Source organism: Canis lupus, chromosome 12 (assembly GCF_048164855.1).
Source record: "Canis lupus baileyi chromosome 12, mCanLup2.hap1, whole genome shotgun sequence".
NCBI lineage: Eukaryota > Metazoa > Chordata > Mammalia > Carnivora > Canidae > Canis > Canis lupus.
The window spans coordinates 64,310,662-64,331,970 of record NC_132849.1 but is presented as its reverse complement, the minus strand read 5'-3'; the positions used below and the strand labels follow the sequence as shown (position 1 = coordinate 64,331,970).

The 21,309-nt window shown below is 61.5% G+C and overlaps 1 protein-coding gene across 3 annotated transcripts in view; it reads right to left on the bottom strand.

Moving 5' to 3' along the window:
- Nucleotides 1-15,891, bottom strand: part of PXDN (peroxidasin) — a 71,795-nt gene extending 55,904 nt beyond the window's left edge. For all 3 annotated transcript variants that reach the window (XM_072771287.1, XM_072771288.1, XM_072771289.1), the window contains exon 1: nt 15,677-15,891. In XM_072771287.1, the coding sequence (XP_072627388.1) occupies nt 15,677-15,876 (200 nt within the window). In that variant the 5' untranslated portion in view covers nt 15,877-15,891. The remainder of the gene's footprint in view (nt 1-15,676) is intronic.
- Between the last annotated feature and the right edge of the window lie 5,418 nt (nt 15,892-21,309).

Below are 21,309 nucleotides of genomic sequence, written 5' to 3'. Positions count from 1 at the left end.
GCTCTGTGCCCATCAGGGTTCCCTCATCAGACCTCAGGCCACACGCGCGCAGGCCAGTCCCCAGCACCTGTTCTCACCCAGACCCTTCCCAGCTCTGGGGCTGGCCGAAGAGACGGGGACGCACACAGACGCACGCGCTCCAGGCACAGGCCGGGCACTCTCCTCACCCCTACGGCCACGGCTGGTTTCCTTACCTGAGAAGCGGGGCCACCAGCAGGTGCTCAGAGGGTCATGGTGATGCTCAGGGCACACAAAACGACCGCGCTGGGGGCAGCAGGGGAGAGCCAGGCGGGGGCCAGCTCATGCCGGGGATGAGGCATCTTCGGGCCCCCATCTGCTCAGCACACGGGAGGCCGGCGCAGACGGAAGCGGTGGGTGCGGGTGCAGGGGCGGGGCGGGGCGGACATCTCCTTGCGAAAAACAAGCGAGCCGACCGCACCAGAACACAGGTGGAGGAGGAGACCCCTTTCTCGGTCCAAGCGCGTGGGCGCCAAAGTACAAGTTTTCTCCTTAATGTGCCTAAAAAGTCTTCCTAAAGGAAGGGTCTTGCTTACGTGGTAATAACATAACTAAAGGACGGGAGCTTCTTTCCTTTCCCCAAAAATGTTTTCAAACCAAGATAATCAGGTCTGCAGACACGGGCTCCTCTCTCCTTCCACCGGTCGTGCAGGGGTGTGCGCGGGGTGGGTGCACGCCCGGTGCGGGGGATGGGATGGGGGCTGCACGCTCCGCTCCGACCACCTGTCCACGTCCTCCAGGCTCTTGTGCCGACCACCGGGCATTTCCGGCCACTCTGAGCCGTGTCTGCAGCCACAGCCAGCCGGTGTCAGCTCCCACCACGGGCTGTTTATTCCCTTAATATTTTCTGGTTCCAGTTCCCCAGAGAGCCGTCTGTTCTTGGTCAAGGCCAGGCCTGACCATAGGCATCGGGCCAGCACATAGACTCACTGTCCTTGGGCAGGCGCCCACCAGATCCACCCTGTGTGGCCAGGACAACCCGGGTCAGGGAGCCCACAAGGTCCCTGCATGGTCAGGCCTATCCGAGAAACAGACCCACCAGGGCCTGGGTGTGTCCACACCAGCATACCTGTGAGGTGGTACCGACTTTAAGGAGAGGTTTATTATGGAAGGTCGGCAAGTCCAAAGTGTGCGGGATGGGCCAGCAGGCTGGAGACCCGGGAGGGAGGTGCTGCGGGAGTCCCAGGCCCTTCTGCTGGAAGAATTCCTTTCCGCCCAGGGCTCCCTGGGCTTTTCCTCCCAAGCCCTTCAACTGCTTTGGTGAGGCCCACCCACGCGGTGGAGGATAATCTGCTTTGCTCAAAGGCTACTGACTTCGTAAAGTCTAGAATGTCTCGCCGATAAGATGGGTAGTGTGGCCCAGCCAGGTGGACACCCCAAACCAACCATCAGAGGCACCCAGGCAGGCTGAGGTGCAGCCTACTTAAGGCAACAAACCGCACCATTTAAACAGCTGAACGGGTTAATTGAGATCATTCCCGCGGAGAGGGAGACAGAGCCTGCTCTGAGTTCAGCAAAATAAACGGATAAACACATGATCCCACTGGGCACTCACCCAATCTTCGCCGACTGGTGAGCAGAGCCGCATTCAGTCAGCAGACACCAAGCCCAAGAAGTAAGCAGGCTCCAAACAGACTCCCTGTCGCTGCTTTTCCTCAAGCCTCCAAGCAGGCCGGGTTTTAATAACCCACACTGAGGAAACGGATCATAAAATGGAATCCATCAATATGGACAGCGAATAGCTCCCCTCCACCCGAGGGGCTCATCTCACCAAAGGCGCTTCCTACACAGAGAGCAAAGTTTTAGGAAGACAAGAGCTGCAACCCCATTAATTACTGAACAAGAAAACGTTGTAGAGAGCTGGAAAAGACAGTTTCATCCATCAAACAACAGCACAGAGGCAGACGGGGTTATAGACCCCAGCAGGCGCTCACGACGGAGCTCACGTCAAGAAAGGCTTCCTGGGGACACCCCCTGAGGGCAGGGGACGCACACGGGCCTGGCACAGAGAAGGGACGCCAAGCCCAGCCCAGCCGAGGACACCCCTCTGGGAGGTCTTCTGCAGGGACCTTCGTCCTCACCTGGGTTACCCCAGGTGACCAGCCCTCCGTGCCCCGCCCGCAGCTCCGTGGGGGGCGGCCTCCCTCCCCGTCCTGATCCTCAGAGTCCCTGTGGCCTGGGAGTCCGTCCCCACTGAGACAGTGTGAAGCCCCAAGGCGGCGCCCACAGTGCAGAGCTGGGTCCCATCCAGGCTCCAGCTACTGCGTAGGAGCCTGGAAGGAGCTGACAACGACCACATAGTTCTCTGCCGGACGTCATTTTCGGGGAACAGTTGAGAAGAAGGCTGTTTACACACACAACTCCAAGAAAGCTCGGAGGAATTAGAAGGCTTCTCCGTGGCTAAAAAATGATAAGGAACGGGGATTTTTTTTTTTAAGAGGGAGAGAATCCCAAGCCCACTCCATGCTGAGCACAGAGCCCGACACAGATCCCCATCCCACAACCCTGAGATCTTGACCTGTCCTGAGCCGAAACCAAGAGTCAGATGTTTCAGCAGCTGAGCTCCCCAGGCACCCCTGGAAGTGGGATTTTACAGCTGGTGCGTCCTGAGCTTAGAAGACAAGAGTCTGGGGTCTATGGAAGCAGTTCCTCCCATAACCACTTCCTTTCCTGCACCCCTCTAGCTAGGCTTCCAATCCCACTCCTGACCCAGGCAGTGAAAGAAGGAGCAGGCCCTGGGCTGTGCTGGGACAGAGGCATGGGCCACCACATATGGGGGGCCCTGCCCCCTATACAGGGAGCCCCTTGCAGCAGATTGCGCGTGACTCAGCACCCATGTTTGGCACTAACGCGGATGCCAGTAAGAAGGGAGGGAGGGATGGACAGGAGGGAAGATGGATGGAGGGGCAGGTGAGTGTGTGAGGGGGTTGAGAGGTGATGACTCTGGATGGGTGAGTGGAAGGATGATGGGTGGATGGATGGACAGGTGGACAGATGGATGTGTGGGTGGGTGGATGGATGCATGGATGGATGGATGGACAGGTGGGCGGATGGATGGATGGATGGACAGATGGGTGGATGGATGGACAGGTGGGTGGATGGATGGATGGATGGATGGATGGATGGATGGACAGGTGGGTGGATGGACAGGTGGGTGGATGGATAGATGGATGGACAGATGGGTGGATGGACAGGTGGGTGGATGGATGGATGGATGGATGGATGGATGGACAGGTGGGTGGATGGATGGATGGACAGGTGGGCAGATGGATGGATGGATGGACAGGTGGGTGGATGGGTGGATGGACAGGTGGGTGGATGGATGGATGGACACATGGGTGGATGGACAGGTGGGCAGATGGATGGATGGATGGATGGATGGACGGACAGGTGGGCAGATGGATAGACAGGTGGGCAGATGGATGGATGGATGGACAGGTGGGTGGATGGATGGACAGGTGGGCAGATGGATGGACGGATGGACAGGTGGGCAGATGGATAGACAGGTGGGTGGATGGATGGATGGATGGATGGACAGGTGGGTGGATGGATGGACAAGTGGGCAGATGGATGGACAGGTGGGCAGATGGATGGACAGGTGGGCGGATGGATGGATAGATGGGCCGACAGATGGATGGATGGATGGATGGATGGATGGATGGATGGATGGATAGATGGACATGTCGGCAGATGGATGGGTGGGTGGATGGGTAGATGGATGAGTGTGGCGAGAAGAGAGGATGCATGACTGGATGGAGGAGGTGACACAGATACTGACGTAAGAAAATTACACAACAAGGAACCCACAAGAAAACAAATGCTGGAGATTAATATTTAGCCACCTGTTGCCATGCCAACACAAACATCCCACATGTCTGAATAAATAACAACGATGACTAACTGTATCCACTTTGATTGCTATTTTTGAAAGTTAAAGTGCTGCTCAGCTGGCTGTAGAATTTCTAAATTATTGTTCCACTCCAGGAAGCAAGGAGCCTCATCTAGCTTCTCCGTCCCCAGCGGAAGCTGCGAGGGGAAGTGAAGCATGGGCTGACCGCGCTCTCCAGAGGAGCTGCAGCGTGTCCCCCGGTGACTCTCTCAGGTCTGCGACGTGGGCTCCTTTCCACACACTCCTGAGTGAAGAACTCTCCCTGCCCAACAGCTCCAAAGGCCTTGCTCCCCCCACAGGAGAAAATAACGATCCCCGAGCTCCAATCACTGCAAAGGCAAAATGTACGGATGCCAACCTCCTGTTTCCTGAGGGCAGCTCCGAATTCTGTGGTTACTGTCCTTGGTCCTTAGGCGGTAATTAGTGTCAGGGCCGAGCCGGGGCGCTTCCGCAGGAGCCGGCCACCACTGCCCGCTCCCCGGGGGCCCCGCAGGTGCCGGCGGCCTGCGGCCAATTTCATGCTTTTTAGACTTCTGGGTTTGGTCTGTCAGAGAAAACTGCATTTCTAAAGCACGCTGAAAATTATGTCCAGTGGCATTTCCTGCTTGAATCACAAGTATCCGCTTCAATCAGAGTAAACACACAAGAGGATACAACAGTGGGGCTGGGAGCCCGAGGCGCGCGCCCACCGGGAGGAGCCCCAAGCCCATGGAAGGAGCACCGAGCCCCCAGGAGGAGCCCCGAGCCCACAGGAGGAGCCCCGAGCCCCAGGGAGGAGCACCAAGCCAGCGCCAGTGGCCCACACCCCTCCCTCATGGCCCACACACCGGTGCTCCCTCCCCAGACTCCGCCTGCCCAGCCCCACCGTTAAATTTAGCACACTCAAATTGTGATAAAACATGTTTCCACAGGAAAAGCATCTACGGAGCCAGGCTGTGTGAGCGGATTCACATGCATCCCCTTCCTTATTCCTCGGAAAGCCTCTACCTTCCCTCTTCCGAGGGAGAGACCGAGGCTCCGCAGGGTGAATGAGCTCACCCAGAAGCACGGCGCCAGGACCTCAGGTCCAGGTGAGCACACCCCCTGCCTGCTGAAGGCTCCCCCTTGGCCCGCTTTCCCTCCCCCCCAGGTAGAGGCTCGTCCCTCATCGCCGTCCCCGGGTCAGCCTCCGGCGTCTCATGCCCTGGCCTGGGTGCAGTCGCCGTCCTGCCCTGGACCAGGGCACACGGGAGAGCACGGGGCAGCCTGGTTCTTTTTGGTGCCCCCACCTCGCCCGGAGTGCCCCCCACGGTGCGATCCTGAGGACATCTCTAAATAATAACTAAGTGTAATGACTTTGAAGGCACGCTCACGGGCCGGCTCTCCGTGTGCTGGGGTTCTGCAGGGACCTGCCTGGCCCTTACCTCCTGGAAACCGTGGCCCAGACTGAGAAGGCCTCCCAGGGGCGCGTGGGGCTGCGGTGTCTACACCGGGGGCACCTCCCTCGTGCCTCAGCTCTCAACAGCTCAACCCAGAATACCGGAGGACACACTCGACCCTCCTGATTCAGAGACTCCGTATTTGCACATTTTCACACTTGCTAACGTCTACTTGTGACCCTAAAGTCAATACTCATGGAGCTCTGGGTGTCACTCAAGGACAAGCGGGGAACCGTGGAGAGCCCGAGCTGCCCGACACTCTCGTTCACGCCGGTGAGGGAGCAAAGTGACCCTGCCCGTTCCTGCTCTGGCCGTAAACAGAGTCCTTCTCACCAGCTACCGAGTGCTAGGCCGGGCGCATTTTGTGCTTTCTTTTGGTGACTTTGAAGCTTCACATGGTCTCCAAGCCTGGTGCTGGGGTCTAGTGCCCGAGTGCAAGAGGCTCTCAAGTGCCTCAGCAGGAAACATGCATGAGATGAGCAATACTCAGGCTCGAGTGTTTATTACTAAGAAGTCTGTGTTAAATAAGGTGCCTTTTAAGCAGCAATACACACAAGATAAGGTCATCTACTGATCAGCTGATGAAGGTGCTGGGACAAGGGGCTCCCAGGAACCTTGCCCCGTATGTCTCTGGATGGACCAACGCTCCAGTGGTCACTAATCCGGTGTTTGCAGTGACTTTACCACCACGAACAAGGAGGACCAACCATAAATAGCGCCTCTGGGTGCAGAAGGCCAGGTGCTGAGCTTCAGGATCTTGGAGCTCTTCCCAGGGCAGGTTCTTAGTGCAGCAATGCGATGGTCAGTCCAGGAGAAACAGCCAGCCATGGGCAGAGACTGAACCAGAATCTGTCAAGATCCAGAATTAAACAGACAGTCCACACACGCCCCATGATGGACAGAAGCCAGATGACTGGTTTGGCCTTCAGGACAAACTGAGATCAAAGTCGTCAGAGAAGACTGATCGTAATGACTGAAGTGTCCTTACTGGGCAAGGAATGACAGGTGCATGCATCACATTTCCACGGTCCAGCCGTCAGAGATGTGCCCTGTGTACTGAGTTTCCCATAAACAATGGCAACCGGCACCTCACTCTCTCCGTTGGACTCACCTCGATGTGATTTGATTAGCTCTATAGCAGGTAAGGGATCAATGCTCAGCTGATGGAGGACGCCTGTCCTCAGGAAAACACTGATTGTGTCCAGGAAGGAAACAGACCCAGGAAAGCCCACAACGTGCTGACCAGAGTCCTTGGTATAGACCAAGCCTTCACAGATTACAGACATGTGCCCTAAAGTAACCAAAATGTATAGACAAAGGCATTTGGGAGGTATTGTTTAGAGTAGCAGAAATATGGAAACAAAGAAATGACTCATAAAAATGTGGCCCAATAAAACTGGCGATTTCAAGCAAATAAATACATGGCCATTAACAATGATGGTGCAGACGTTTAATTACTGCATAGGCATAGGGCCACGATGTGCTGCAAGACTTCAAACGTGCAACATGCATTACAGAGAAGGACATAATTGTGTCCCAATTATTGTAGAGGATGGATGGATGGATGGACAGATGGGGAGATGGATGGATGGATGGATGGATGGATGGATGGGGGGATGGGGGGATGGAGGGATGGACAGATGGACGGAGGGATGGACGGAGGGATGGATGGGGGGATGGATGGATGGGAGGATGGGGGATGGAGGGATGGACGGATTGATGGATGGACGGATGGATAGATGGATGGATGGACAGACGGATGGGGAGATGGATGGATGGATGGATGGATGGATGATGGATGGATGGACAGGTGGATGGGGGGATGGAGGGATGGATGGATGGACAGATGGGGGATGGAGGGATGAATGGGGAGATGGATGGATGGATGGATGGATGGATGATGGATGGATGGATGGACGGATGGATGGGGGGATGGAGGGATGGATGGATGGATGGATGGACAGATGGATGGGGGATGGAGGGATGGATGGATGGATGGATGGATGGGGAGATGGATGGATGGATGGATGGGGGAAGTAGGGATGGATGGATGGACAGATGGATGGGGGATGGAGGGATGGAGGGATGGATGGACAGATGGATGGATGGGTGGGGAGATGGATGGATGGATGGGGGATGGAGGGATGGATGGATGGACAGATGATACAAGCACATAGATGCATGAATAGATAACAAATGGATAAATAGACAGATGGGTAGATAATACATATATGGATAAACAGATAACGGATGGATAGATGGATGGATAATAGATGGGATGACAGGTACACAGATGACTGATAGAAGATAGGAGTGGACTAACATGGATGGACAGAGGGTAAATATGAAGACAGGGATGTGGACACAGAAACACACACAGACATACCCTATTTCCATACATCTGCCCACATGAAGATTTGGGTACACGTGCAACTGATGGGCAAGGCCAACCTGTTAACGGTTTCCCCTACTGATAAGAATACAAGTAGCTTTTTGTGTCGCGCTCAGCTGTATTTCCACATTTTTCTGTTATGAACACGTACAACTTGCATAAAACACTTTTAAAATGTTGTAAGTGAACTGGACGGCGCGGTCAGTGGGCAAGAGGGCAGCCTGCACAGCCTGCTGGGCCAGGGCTCCCGGCAAGAACACGGCTCCGCGTCCCCCCAAGCAGGAGGGGCTCTACCGCACACCCTGCATCCGACCGGCTCCGAGGGGGACAGCGACGAACAAGTGAGGGGCCGGAGACGGAAGGCCGTGCGGCAAACGGCCAAAGATCTTGCACATTCATCCACAACTAGAGAATCACGGGAAGTAAACAGGAAGCCCCGGGTCCGCGGGCGGCAGGGGCGGCACGGCCTACGGCCTGAGCGGGAACCTCAGAAATACAGCAGGACCCAAGGACCCGGGCTGCGCACCAAGGGTGCCTCCTGCTTTCCTCCTCCCGCCCCTTCACCTCCCGCCTTATCTCTGGGCGGACGCAAGCCCAGGTCCTCGTCCTCCGGAGAAGTCTTGAGTCGAGCAACCGGCTGACAACAAATGTGGCTCGGACGTAGATATCCTCATCACTGCACTACCCTACCCGCCCCCCCAGGATAATCACACTGGACAACTGACTCTCCAGGGGGGAGAGATCAACTGCCCTTAATCCCAAATAACAAAATTCTTTTGTGAGAGGAGGGAGCGAGCTGTTAACCTCCATCTCCCCGTGGGGGTCTTTGCCACGGCCCAGAGCCGGAGCCAAGCGAAGCCAGGGTGGCCCTGAAGGTCGCGGCGCAGAGAACCGTGTGCCCCCCCCCCCCCCATCCAGCAGCCCTCTGTCTGGAAAGGGGCGAGAGCGTTCCAAAGGCCAAAGGGAAAGAGGGTGGAGCGGTTTTTAATTTCTAATTTTCTTTACATCTCCACTCTGGCGGGCAGGCAGGCAGGTGAAGCCAGGGTTTCTTTCCTTCTCATTGTTACTTTTTAACACACCTTGTTGCCAATGAATTTAAAGTTTTGTTTGTTTTAGAGACAAAAGTGAATGAGGACTCAGATGTTGGAACAAGATGGAGTAACAGGGGCTGCATGTACTTTCTGGTCTGAAGCAACTGAAACACTCGCAAAAAATACATGAACCATGTGTTGTGAGGACAGTACAGATCAGTCAACTAAGGACAGAATCCCCGAGACTGCCGAGCCCAGGTCCCCGAGATTGCCTGGGCCTCCCAAGTCCGTCCCTAAGACTGCTGAGGCCCCCAGGTCCCCGAGATTGTCCAGGCCTCCCTAGGGCCACAAGACCACCAAGCCCCCCAGGTCTCCAAGGTTGCCCGGGCCCCCCAGGTCCCCAAGACCTCTGACCCCCCAGGTCCCTGAGACTGCTCAGACCCCCCAGGACCTCGAGACCACCCGGGCCCCCCAGGTCCCCAAGACCTCTGACCTTCCAGGTCCCCGAGACTGCCAGCGGCCCCAGGTCCCCGAGACTGTCCGGGCCCCCCAGGTCCCGGAGACCTCTGACCCCCCCAGGTCACTGACTCAGGACGGGCCCAACGCTGCACCCGGGGGGAGACGGAGGCAGGAGGCCGGCAGGACCACGTGCCAGAGGTAGGGCTCCTGAATGCGCCCGGAACAGAGCAGAATCCGGAGGGCCCGGCTGGCGCTGACCAGGCCACACGCGCAGGCACACGACCAGGGCGAGCAGAGTCCAAAGTGGAAGAAAGGAAATAACAAAGGTCAGCGCAGAAACTAAAAAGAAACAGAAAAGAGAACAAAAGAGAAGCACCGATGAATCCAAAAGTGAGGATTCTGCAGAGATCAGCACGATCGGATAAAGCTCTGGGCAGGCCGGGCAGGAAACAGAAGATACGGGCTTCGGTCACCCCAGCAAGACAAGCGGCATCCCCAGAGGTTCCCCGGATACTAAGGGGACGACGACGACGAACAACCCGACCAAGGGGGACACGTGCAACAGCGACCGCGGCGAGGCCCAGCTCCGTGGGCGACAGTCCACCAGACCTCGCCAGGAGCGCACGCTGCCCAGCGGCCCACACGCGCCCAGCGATCCCCGTGGGGTCGAAACCCTCCTGGGAAGACAAGCCCAAGCCCGGGACAAGCTCTGCCCCACGTTTAAGAAACAACAGAAAACTCGTTCTACCCACACTCCCCCTAAACCGGGAAAGGGAAGGAATGTTCCAGAACTCATCCTAGGAGGCAAGAGTGGCCATGCCGTGCCCAAACCAGCAGACATTCCAGGCAGAACAAAGAGCAGCAGCATCCCCCACCCCCACCCCAGGAAGGCAGACCCGGGAACCTGGGGGGCAGGGAGGGGCAGGGAGGGGGCAGGGAGGACACACAGGAAGGACCCTCAAATCTCACCACTCTGAAGACGTGCACCTTTTAAAATGTTAATTGTGTCTCAGTTAGGCTTTTCTTCTTAAATGGAAAGGTCAAGAAAGGGAATCTCTGGCTAAGATGGGCCCACAGAACAAAAGCCAGGCTGATGGGGCTGAGAGCAGAATCCCCTGCTCCCGGGACCCTCCTCCCCGCGCCCACGGCTCAGCTTCCAGTCCGGAAGGGGCCGGATCCCCAGCTTCAGGGGCTGATCACCCACTGGGCACCCAGATCTGGGAAAACCACTGAAAAACGGGGCCCGAATCAAGCCTACGGAAGGACAGAGCGCCTGGGACACAAGGAGATCTTGGGGCGAAGCTCTGTACCCCAAAACTGAGAGAAATAAGGGAAGTAACAGTCCCCAGAGTACAGAAACCGATCAAGAGAGGAGTGAGGTGCGCAAGCCAGACGGGTCCCCCCAGGGGACACCCGATGCCCTTCCCTAACTCTGTCCCCAGTTTCTATCTGCATCACACCAGGAACCTGGATTTTTTTTTTTTTCATTGAACCTGAGCAATCGTTTCGGGGGAGGTCTCAGGATTTGCCCGTGAGGCTGGTGGTGGACATATGGCATCTGGACAGAAGCCCAGGGACCGGGGAAGGAATAACCGCAACTTCTATTTTTCTAAACTAACTGTAAGACAAAACACAAACCCTTGGAATGATGGACTTCACTTAGACAACTGCAAGCCGTTGGTGAGCTGCTCCTCCACAGCACGCCCAGGGCACACACGGAGGCTGCTCCGTGCAGCCAGCAGCACCCTGAGCTGCGTGCAGCAGCCCCCGCGGGGACAGCAGGAGGAGCAGAGGCCACGTCCAGCGGGCTGTGGACGCCTCAAATTCAGGAACATGCCACCGCTTCGAAATTGAATTCACCAAAACACGTGTTCTTAAGTAAACTGCATCCCTTGGTATTTCTCTGCATGCCCCGAACGCGTGTGGGAATGTCCGGGTTGAAGGGCTGGGTGCACCTGGCTGGAGGGGACGCACAGGTGCAGGAGACCTCACTCGGGCTGCTGTTCGGGGCGCACGACATGGAGTGGAGAGGACTCCCCACCCTGCAGCCTCGGGCACCTATTCCCATCTCCTGCTGTGGACCCGAGGTCGCCTGGCACCTCCAGTGCGAAAGACAGAACCCTCGCTCGGCCAGGGAACCAGCCGGGCACACGGCAGCCTTCCACCCGGCTCTCACACGCATGAGGTGAGTTGTGCAGCCTGGGGTTCTCTCCCCGTTGGTGCCGACGCCTGTACCGCGGAGCCCGCCCTCAGCGCTCATGCAGGAGGGCACCGGGTGCCCAGCGCCCACTGCGTCTCTGCCAGGCCTTGGGCCTCACCGGCCTCCGGCCCGCCCGCCGGGCAGAGCGGACTCCCTCGGGCTCCAGGACGACCTGAGCTTGTGCTGGGCCACCGGGTCACTCCTGCCACGCCCAGGCCATCCCAAGGGAAGCCCATGCCTGCCAGTCATCTCTACAGGGGGAAACTGAGTCACGGGACAGGGTAGAGAAAGCAGCCCAGTGAAGCAGCCTCAGGGCGGTGGCGAGGTGGGGAGGTGGGTTTGCAGGGCTGCAGGGGGCTCCTCCTGCGTCTGTTCCCCCGACTGGGTGTGGATGGGGTGACCACACGGAGGAGGCTCGCTCCCCAGCACCTGAACCCCACGGCACTCCGGGCTCACCACGGGGCCCAAGCGCTTCCTCCCTGACTGCAGCACCCCAGCCACTCCTGTGACGCGACGGCTGTGTGTGGCCGTGAAGAGCAGTTAGCAGTGGGAGGGACGGGCCCGTCACCAGCCTGCAAGGACGCGCTGGACCCGGACACTTCTCACATATTCCTCCCGTACTTTTCAAATACATTCGAGCTGTGATAACAAAGACTCGGACTTCATCGTAACAACGAGCCTGGAAGGAAAATTAGGAGTTTGTTTTCAGCAAGGCGGAGGCTCCAGCCTAAACACGCCGCGGGGCGGGCGCACAGCCGGGCTGCAGAGCCCCCGGAGCCGCGTGGGCGGCCCTGTAACCGTAACCGTAACCGTAACCGTAACCGTAACCGTAACCGTAACCGTAACCGCGGGCAGGCAGCAGGCAGCCTCCCCAGGAGCCTGTCAGGGGCCGGGAGCTTCCTGTGACCAGAGGGGCTGCACACCAGGGCCCCGGGCAGAGCAGCTGGGGCCCGCGCCGCCCACCCCACCTCCCTCGGACCTGGGCGTGGAGCCCCTTGAGCAGATTTGAGGCCTGTGCAGGGGCAGCCCTGGGGAGCTGCGAGGGAGCCGGGTGACCCTGGGGGCTCGTCTCCAGGGGGCCAAGGGAAGCGGCCAGAGGGCCGCTGGGCGTCCCCATCCCCAGAAGGGCCTGCAGGGGGCCGGGGTCCCCACCCACGAAACGGGAACAGGCGCCCCCAGGTGCACCGGCCTCCCATGGAGCCACGCAGCCCGCAGGCCTGCCCCTGGCTGCTCTTCCTCACCCTGCCCGCAGGCCCCCACCTCCAGCGCCCCAGGGACATGTGCACTCCGACCCCAAACACAGCCGGTGATGGAGAGCCCCCCGCCTTTGGGCTGGGCTCCGTCCCCAGGCTGCCTCCAGCGCCAGGGCTTCCTGTCACATGGACAGTGGTCTGGCCTGGCTCGGCTGCCTGATGGCTGTCAGTTTTGGAGTAGATTCCCATGACCTCACAACGGAGGCTACAGAAACGAGGGCGGGGAGGGCGGGGGGGCCCTCACGCCCCAGGCCAGAACCCCGGCGGGAGGACAAAGGGGCCCGGTGTAGAGGAGGGCGCGAGGGGCAGAAATGTCAGGCTGTTTTAGTGCTCGCTTGTGAATGGTCGCGGGGACCGGCTTCCACTCTGGTGCTGAACAGACGAGAACATTCAGACATGGAACAAGCGAGTCTACAGAACCTCCGGCCTGCTGTGCGCCCCACGGAGAAGGAGCCTTCCGCAGACCAGCCCTGTGCCCCGCAGGCCCGGGCTGCAGACCTCAAGGGGGGGGCCGGGGCCGCTCCTTCTAGAACACCACCAGATGCGTCCTGCGGGTGTGCGCTGGGGTCAAACCAAACCTCAATCACTGTGTGGTCACAGGCGGTGATTACTGAAGCCCTGACCATGAATCTACACCCAGTACCTGCCCCGCTCGAACACACTCCCCGAGCACTGTGAGAAGTGTCAGAGATCCAGGGGTTCGGAGTCTTTTGGGGGGAGGGGAGAGGGGTCTTGAAAGCAAAAGGATGATGCAGGGTCACATGGTCCAGCTCATTTGGGAGCCAGTTTCCATCTTAATCTTCATATTTTTAAGTCCCTAATTGCTCCCAAATAATTCTTTCAAAATAGAGGGAAAAAAATCATGGTGTAAGAGAAAGCAGAGAGCTGGGACACAAGCCACAAGGGAAAATTAAATATTTCTGCATGAGCAGTCTGTCATGTGACCGCACCTACCAAGCACCCACACAAGACCTAACCTACCAGGCGGGTCCTGGGGACAGAGCAGGGTGGCACCCCAGCTCCACATCCCCAGGGTGCACGCCGTCCGGTGCACCCCCTCTGCTTCACAAAGCTGCTCCCTCACCACGACTGCCTTGCTCCTGTGACCTCAGGCCAGGGCCCAGTGACCTGCTCACCCCCACCCCCCAACTATCACAGCCTGAGTCAGCCCAACCCTGGCCCCAAGGTCTCCAGGGGCAGGCTCCCTCTTCCGGACCCCAGTCTGCAGGACAGATTTGTGTCCGCTTCCCCCAGAATCTGTGCAAGGGGGCTTCCTCCCTAAGGGAGGTGATCAGCGGAGCGTCCGTCCTGCCCGCCTCACAGAATCCACCAGCCGAGCAAGGTCATTCCAAAACATTTTTGAAACTACAAAAACAGTTAAAATATAAGGCAAAGCTTACGCAAACGAAAGCTCTCTGGAATCTCGCAAGTGTTCACTATGATGTCACTTCCCAGGCCTACCTGGGGCTCCGTCAGCAACGCTCTGAAGTTTCGGAGGGGGGGAAATTTTGCCCCGCACCGTAAGCCGGAAGGAAGGCCCCGCTTTCGTTCCACAACACCCCTATTTGAAAATACTGTTTCTTCTAAAAAACAATTAAGATTGGGAGGCAAAGCACAATACTGGCCAGATGTGAAAGCAGCTCTGGAGTCCAAGTTTCTGACACGGATTCAATGAAGAAATCACCATATCCAGAGAGACCTCTGTGCCCGCCCTGGAGTCGGTTACTTGAAAGCGCGATGCCCTCCTGGATGCCCGCCTCGGTTGGCTGCACAGACCCTCTGGAAGGAAAACCCATTTCTCTCTCCGGAAGGAACAGCTTGGCCCCAGCGACTCCCGCCAAGCCCCCAGGCGGCCGGCTCCGGGGGGGGGGGGAACCCCCCCCCGGGTCCTCCCCCCTCCCCCCCCCCCCCCCCCCCCGCCCCGGGCTCGGGTGAAAAGTTCCAACGCTGACCGCTCACTTCCTATAGTTCACTCAAGATTTTACAACTTTTGCAGGCTCTTGGGCGGCGCCAAAATGAGTGGGGCTCGGCCAAGAAAAGTGGAAACTATTTTTGGCATCCAGAAGGGCAGCTGTAGGACGCGGACGCGGTCGGCGCCTAAAACGCATGCCTGCCTTCACAGACTTGGAGTTTCTAATCGGGGGCGCACCCGGAAACCTCCAGGCCTGCAGCCAAGCCGGGGCGCACGGGGCGCACGGGGCGCACGGGGCGCGGGCTGCGGCCGGGGTCGGGGTCGGGGTGCGCTCCGCACGGGGAGGGGGCCGCATTCCGGGGAGGGGCGAGGCCGGCACGGGTGTCAGCGCCGCGCACAGGCCAAGTGCGCGACACTTTGTACCCACTTGAGCGCCAAGTGGCGGCGAGCGCGGCACGGCACCCCCGCGAGAGGCGCGCCCGGGCGGAAACGCGCTCCGACTCCTCCGTCTACACTCGAGCCGCCCCGGAACTCGCGGACCCGCTCGGCGCTCAGGGGGGTCTGGGCGAGTCTGGGGGAGCGCGCGGCCCGCGAGCCGGTGCCCGGGCGGGAGGCTGCAGGCTGCAGGCGCCCGGCGGGGACGGGGACGGGGACGGGGACGGGACGCCGCCACGGGTCTCCGAGGGTCCGCGAAGGGACGGGGGCCCTGGGGTCCTGGGGTCCTGGGGCGCAGGCGCGGGGGCGCACGGCTCCCGGGCAGGAGGGGGCCCCGGAGAGGCCGCGGAGCGCAGAGAGGGGCGCGCAGGAGGGAAGCCGGCCGGAGAGGGAGGCGGGGAGCGGGAGGCCCGGGGAGGAGGGGCGGGGGCGGCGAGCGCGGCTCCCGGGCCTCCCCGCGGCGGCGCCGTCCAGCCGGGACTCCCGGCCGCTAACAAAGGAAGAAGCCCCGGAGGCCGCGCGCCCCGCGCCCAGTCCGCCCTCCGCGCCCGGCCCCGGCGCACAAAGGCCGGCGCCCCCGCCCCGCCCGCGCCCCGGCCCCGCGCCCCGCCCCGGCCCCGCGCCCGCGGCCCCCGGCCCCCGCCCCCGGCCCCCGGCCCGCGCACTCACAGGATGGAGGTCTGCGGCGCCACGGCGGGCACGGCCTCCAGCAGCAGATGCATGCAGCGCACGGTGGTGCGGAAGCACAGGCAGCGGCTCGGGCAGCCGGCGCCCGGCTTCGGGGCGACCGTGGCCAGCGCGCCCCAGCCGCAGCACAGCACGAGCGCCAGCAGGCAGCGGCGCGGGGGGCCCGCGGGGCGCGGCGCCATGGCCCGGGGCGCGCGACGCTCGGACGCGAGAGGACCGCGGGCCCGGCGCGACCCTGGGGCTGCCGACTGCGCCCTGCCCAGCTGCGCGCGGGGGACGGGGGCGGGGGCGGGGGGCGCCAGCTGTGCACATGCGCGCGGCTCCTCCCCCGCGCCCTCCCCGAGGCCGGGCGGGGCGGGACCTGGGGCGGGCGGGCGCCGCGCGGGGCGGGCGGGGGCGGGGGGCGCCCCGGGCTGCGCGGGGAGCGGGAGGGGGGCCCTGCCCTCGCGCCCTCCCTACCCCACGCGCGCGCACAGCGCCGTTGCGCGCGGAGACCAAGGCGCCCTGACTCAGGCGCGGTGCCAAGCGCCCCCCTCCTCTCTCCATCCCCCGCCTGTCCTCTCCGCTCTCCCTAAATACACACAGGCTGCTGCAGGGTTGGAGCCGCTCGGCCCTGGCCTGTGACCCTGACACCCGCTTTCGGCCCCCCGCGGGCTCCAGAACACGGAGGACATTCGGGTCCAGTCCAGCCTCTGCGCTGGGCCGGGCCGTCGTCCCCTCCCTTAAGGACGCACCCAGAGGAAACCCTCGGAGCCACCCCCACCGCCATCACCACTAAAGGGGGACTTGGGAGGAACCACCAGCAGACACAGGAGGAGCTGTGGGAAGGAGGGGACACTGAGGCCCCCACACACCCGTCGGCAACTTTGCTCTAACGCTTTACTATCCAGTGACCCTCCCAAGAACCCCATCGCTGCATCTCACGGCGGACAGTGTCAGAGTGCGGCCCAGGCCTGGTAGCAGTCTGAGCCTCAGGGTGTGCCTGAGGGCCTGTGGGGAGCCACCAGGGGCGAGTGACTGGGCACTTTCCGGGCGGTGGGTTAGCTCGTGCATGACACACACTTTCAAGGGTCCCCATCTCAAGGGAGCAGAGCTGGGGTCTGGCTCTGGGCCCTTCTGCAGGGGTGCGTGCCTGTCCCTGAGGCCACTGTCCCCACCAGCGCTTGGAACCACCTTCCTGGCCACCCAGGCACCCAGCACAAGCCACCCCAGGGTCCTGTGTGCTGACCAGGCATAAACGTCCCCCACTGGGCACTCCTGCTGCGTGTCCTCCACACGCCGCCCGCATGTCCCCCCACCTGAATGCCCCCACGAGACCTTTAAGCTTCTCATGGCAGAAACATGAAACGTGACAGTCCCTGAATATGTATTTTTCCTTCTGAATCACCAACCTGATGCCCCAAACCGCTTGCCCTAACCTCCCCTCGCAACGTCATGGAGCTGCGGATTCCAATTCCAGCTGCTCATCACGGCCATGGAAATCCTCTCCTCTCAAACCTTGCTTTCCGTAGCCACAGAGGGGCCCGTCCCTCCGCACCACCCCCGGGTCACCCCGAGACTCCCTCCGAGGGCCCCTGACTCCTGGACCCGCTGGTCCATCCTCCTGCAGTGGACACAGACCGTGGCGCAGCTTCGAGCCGCCTTCCCGGTCCAAGCATGGGGCTTGGGTGGACGAAGGCCATAGTTCACAAAACACCCTCAGCCCCAGGAGGCAGGGGCGCCCCGCACACGGTGTCAGCTGCCCTTCTCAGCTCAGCAGCCACGTCCACCCAGCTGTGCTCCCCCTGACACACTGCGCGTGTCCTTCTGGCTGGGCTACTGCACACGGTGCCAGTGGAGGGGTGCTGTGCTGCGGGGCCTTTGCACGGGAGACTGGCCTTGGTGGGCGTCCACCACACGTTGACGTGAAATAAAGAGGGTCTCCCTCCACGGTTTGGGTGGGCCTCACCCAATCGGGTTAAGGTCTTCCGAGTAAAAACTGGGGATTCCCAGAGAAGACATTCCGCCTCCATCCTGCAGCATGGCCCCCACCTGATGCCTAGGCCGCAGCCCTGCCCTGCAGATCCAGGAGTGGCCAGTCCTGGATCCCCCCACCACGACATGGGCCACTTCCTTCAAATCCATCCCTCGTCCTTCCTTCCATCCCTCGTCCTTCCTAACTGCTGTCAGACCATGGAGCGGGGTCTCCGGAGACCCCTGACCGGCACCCCACGGTTTGCGGAGCACTGGCTGAGGGGGTGTGGGGGGCAGGCCTGAAAGCATCCCACTGGCTCCTTCTCCGGTTGCCGCGTCCTGCTCTGATTTCCCGCTCCTGCCCCCTAGAGGCCCGGGGAGGCCCCACAGCTCCAGGCTGACCCGCCCCAGAACCTGGAGGCTGCGGCCCTGCGCCCCGCCGCGCCCCAGCGAGCCACCCCTGCTCCCTGACGGCCACTCTGCACACCCGATTTTCGAGCCCAAATCCTGCCGTCTCGGTGCTAACTCCCAGCCTTTAGTGGCTCTGATGGCCCCACAAAGAAGCAAAGATAAGGGGTGAAGAAACTCTGTCTTGACCTCAACCCTCTGTTTGGGGTGAATACTATTTTTCTAGAGCCTGGGGTGGTTCTGCAGACCCAAGACAATCCCTGTGGGAGAACCTGCAGCTGATTGGGGGACGGGGAGGACCAGGACCAAGGACACAGTACTGCTTTGCGCTCACTTGTGCCTCTGTTGCCTGGACAGTGGTGGGGACACCCGAGACCTCCGTAGGGTGCTGTACCCACCCCACCCCTACTCTCTGGAGAGTGGCGTGGGCCCATGGCCCCGCTGAGCCAGGACCGGCCCTCGCCGTCATGCTGCAGAGCTCCGGGGACCTGGGGCCAGCTTCTCCCCTGCCCCGCCACTGCCCTCCTCCCGAGAGCCCCCCTCGTCCATCAGGCCGGGTCCCCCCGACATCGGCAGTTGTGCTTTCTGCCACCTCTTCACAGGGTAACTGTGTCACCTGTCACCTGCACGCTCCAGCCACCCTGGGTGGAGGCAAGGACGTATCCAGGAAGGAGTGTGGGCTTGGGGCTGAGCCAGGAGGCAGCCTCACTGCCCTGGACGCCGTCTCCCCCTCTCTGGGTCTGTTTCCCCGACTGTGACAGGAGACCCGGTGGCCGCGAGGACCGGAGGTGCAGGAGACGCCTGCGCACAGTGCTCTGCAGGAAGGCAGCGGCCGAGCACCCTTCCCGCCCGGGAGGCTCCCCGGGTTCTGGGTGGGCCGCCCGTCTGGGAGGCCAGAAGGCCGCCGTGGGGCCGTTCCCAGACGATGAGTCAGCCCCTCGCAGAACCTGGCTGTGCTGAGGCGCCGGCCTCCCTGGGCAGCCTTCACACCCCTCCTGCAAAGTCCTCCCCGTGTGTGTGCGTGTGCGTGTGTGCGCGGCAGGTGCCCCCCGCCCAGGCCCTGCCCGGCCACGCGCCCCGGCCGCCCGGTCTGTCTCGCAGTCCCGGTTCAGGAGCCTGCCAGCAACGCTCAGCAGCCGGAGGTCCTCGCGGGGGCTCCAGGACCGACCGGCCCGCCCCTCCCTCTGCCCTGATCCTCTCCAGGTGCTCCCCACTCGGGGCCCTTTCTCTCCTCGGACCGCCCACCGCCTGCTACAGCCCTGCCCGCCCCTCCCGAGCTCCCAGCGAGGGCGGGGGGGGTCTGGGGCAGAGGCAACAGGGCCGAGGGTGGGGGGGATAGGGGGATTCTGTGCGCGTGGAAGGGCCGAAGTCCCTCGGCACGGGAAGGTGCGGCATGGAGCCTGGGGGGGGCAGCAGCTCCCGCGGGAGTAGCTTCCAGAATAAAGGTGGGCGGCCTGGGGCCGGGCTCCCTGAGGCCGGGGGAGGCTCCCACGACCGCTGTCCACAGTGTAGCCACACGGACGTGGTGCTCCACACTGTAATGCCCCTCCCTGTCTGTCCATCCCTCCGTCCCTGCACTGCCCCTGACACCCCACACGTACCCTGCCGGGGTGGGGAAGAGAGACAAATCTTAAAAGCCTTTTCCTTTGGCAGGTCCTGGTGCTTCCCCAGGAACGCTCGTGTCAATTCCGTCCATGGCTCTGCTGTCTTCCTTAGGTCGATTCCAGCAGTTTCCTCCAATCACGGGGTCTCCCCCTGAGCCCCCAGGACAGGGTCCGGTGGCAGAGTCGCGTCCCTAGAGGGGTCCCCACTGAGCAACACTCTTCCCAACCATGACCTTGGGTGCCGGGTGCAGACAGCGGGCACCGCCCAGCCCTTGGCACACACGGCATGTCTGCCTGGGACCCCGTGTCGGTCGGGCTCCAGGGGTGCACACGCACATGCACACAGGTGAGCCTGGGGGGCCGAACTGAGCCCACCTTTCTGAGCTGGGCCCAGTGGGGGAACCTGGAGGAACCCAGGGGCGTGAAGATGCACCTGCTTTGCACGGCTGCCCCCTCAGGCCTCAGAAGGTGGGGGAGAGGGGAGTAACCCACGGGCAAGACCTGTCAGCCCAGCAGGAGCAGATGCTCGGGGGCCCCGTGACTCTCCGGAGCTCGAGGCTGGTGAGCACCAAGGTCACACAGGGAGTGACTGAAGCTCCTAAGGGGCCCCCACCCTGAAAATCCCACAGTTTGGGGAAAACATGGGCTTCCTGAGCCACCCGGATGGAGGGGGAGCGAGCTTCCGTGACCCAACCCCAGCCGGCAGGGATCACGAATAAGGCAACATCACGGTAACACCCTCTCTCAGGACGTCCGGCGTCACCATCCTGGGGCCCGCAGCCTTCCTTGGGGGGCCCTCCAGCGCCCCCCGCCCTTCTGTGGCACCCGAGGCCCGTCTTGCCAGCCTGCCAGGAGAACACACACCAGGTTGGTTTGGGGGGCAGAGTCCTAACTGTGTGTGTCTCTGTTTCGGACATTCCCGAGGTGCCGGGTCTGCCCCAGCCTGAAGGGGGGTCCCAGATGGGGGCTGGAGGACTCTCCTTGCTTCCCTACGCAGTCCGCAGCCCAGCCCCTGCCCCTGCCGCCCCACATCACACGCCAGCAGGTATGGCTCGCCCTCCTCCCTGCACGTGCCGCTTGGCGCTGCTTCCCGTCTCCGCGGCAGGGCTTCACCTCCACATCCATGAGGAGCGAGGCTGGTGGGGCAAGAGGTGCCCCTGCCTCTTGGACACCAACAGGGTCATCAGCCAAGGTGTCCGTGCATGTGTGCACACAGAAAGCTCAGCAGGTAAAGGGATGCCAGGCAGGGGAGGGACCACATGCACATGTGCCAGCCAGTGGAAAGCGGGGCAGGACAGTGCGGGGGGACAGTACGGGGGGACAGTGGGGTGGGACAGTGCAGGGGGACAGCGGGGCGGGACAATATGGGGGGACAGTGAAGCCGGACAGTGCGGGGGGGACAGTGCAGGGAGGCAGCGGAGTGGGACAGTGGGCAGACAGTGGGGGGGACAGCGGGGTGGAACAGTGTTGGGGGGACAGTATGGCAGGAAGTCCGGGCAGGAGAGTGCAGAGGCAGAGCCGCGCAGGGGTGGGACAGCCGGGCAGCAGTGGCGGCCCCCTCGGAGGCCTCTGGGCAGTGTCTGCGTCACCACGGGGGCTCCCGGGTGGACAGCCGAGGTCACCGCCTGGGGATCCTTCAAGCAGAGATTT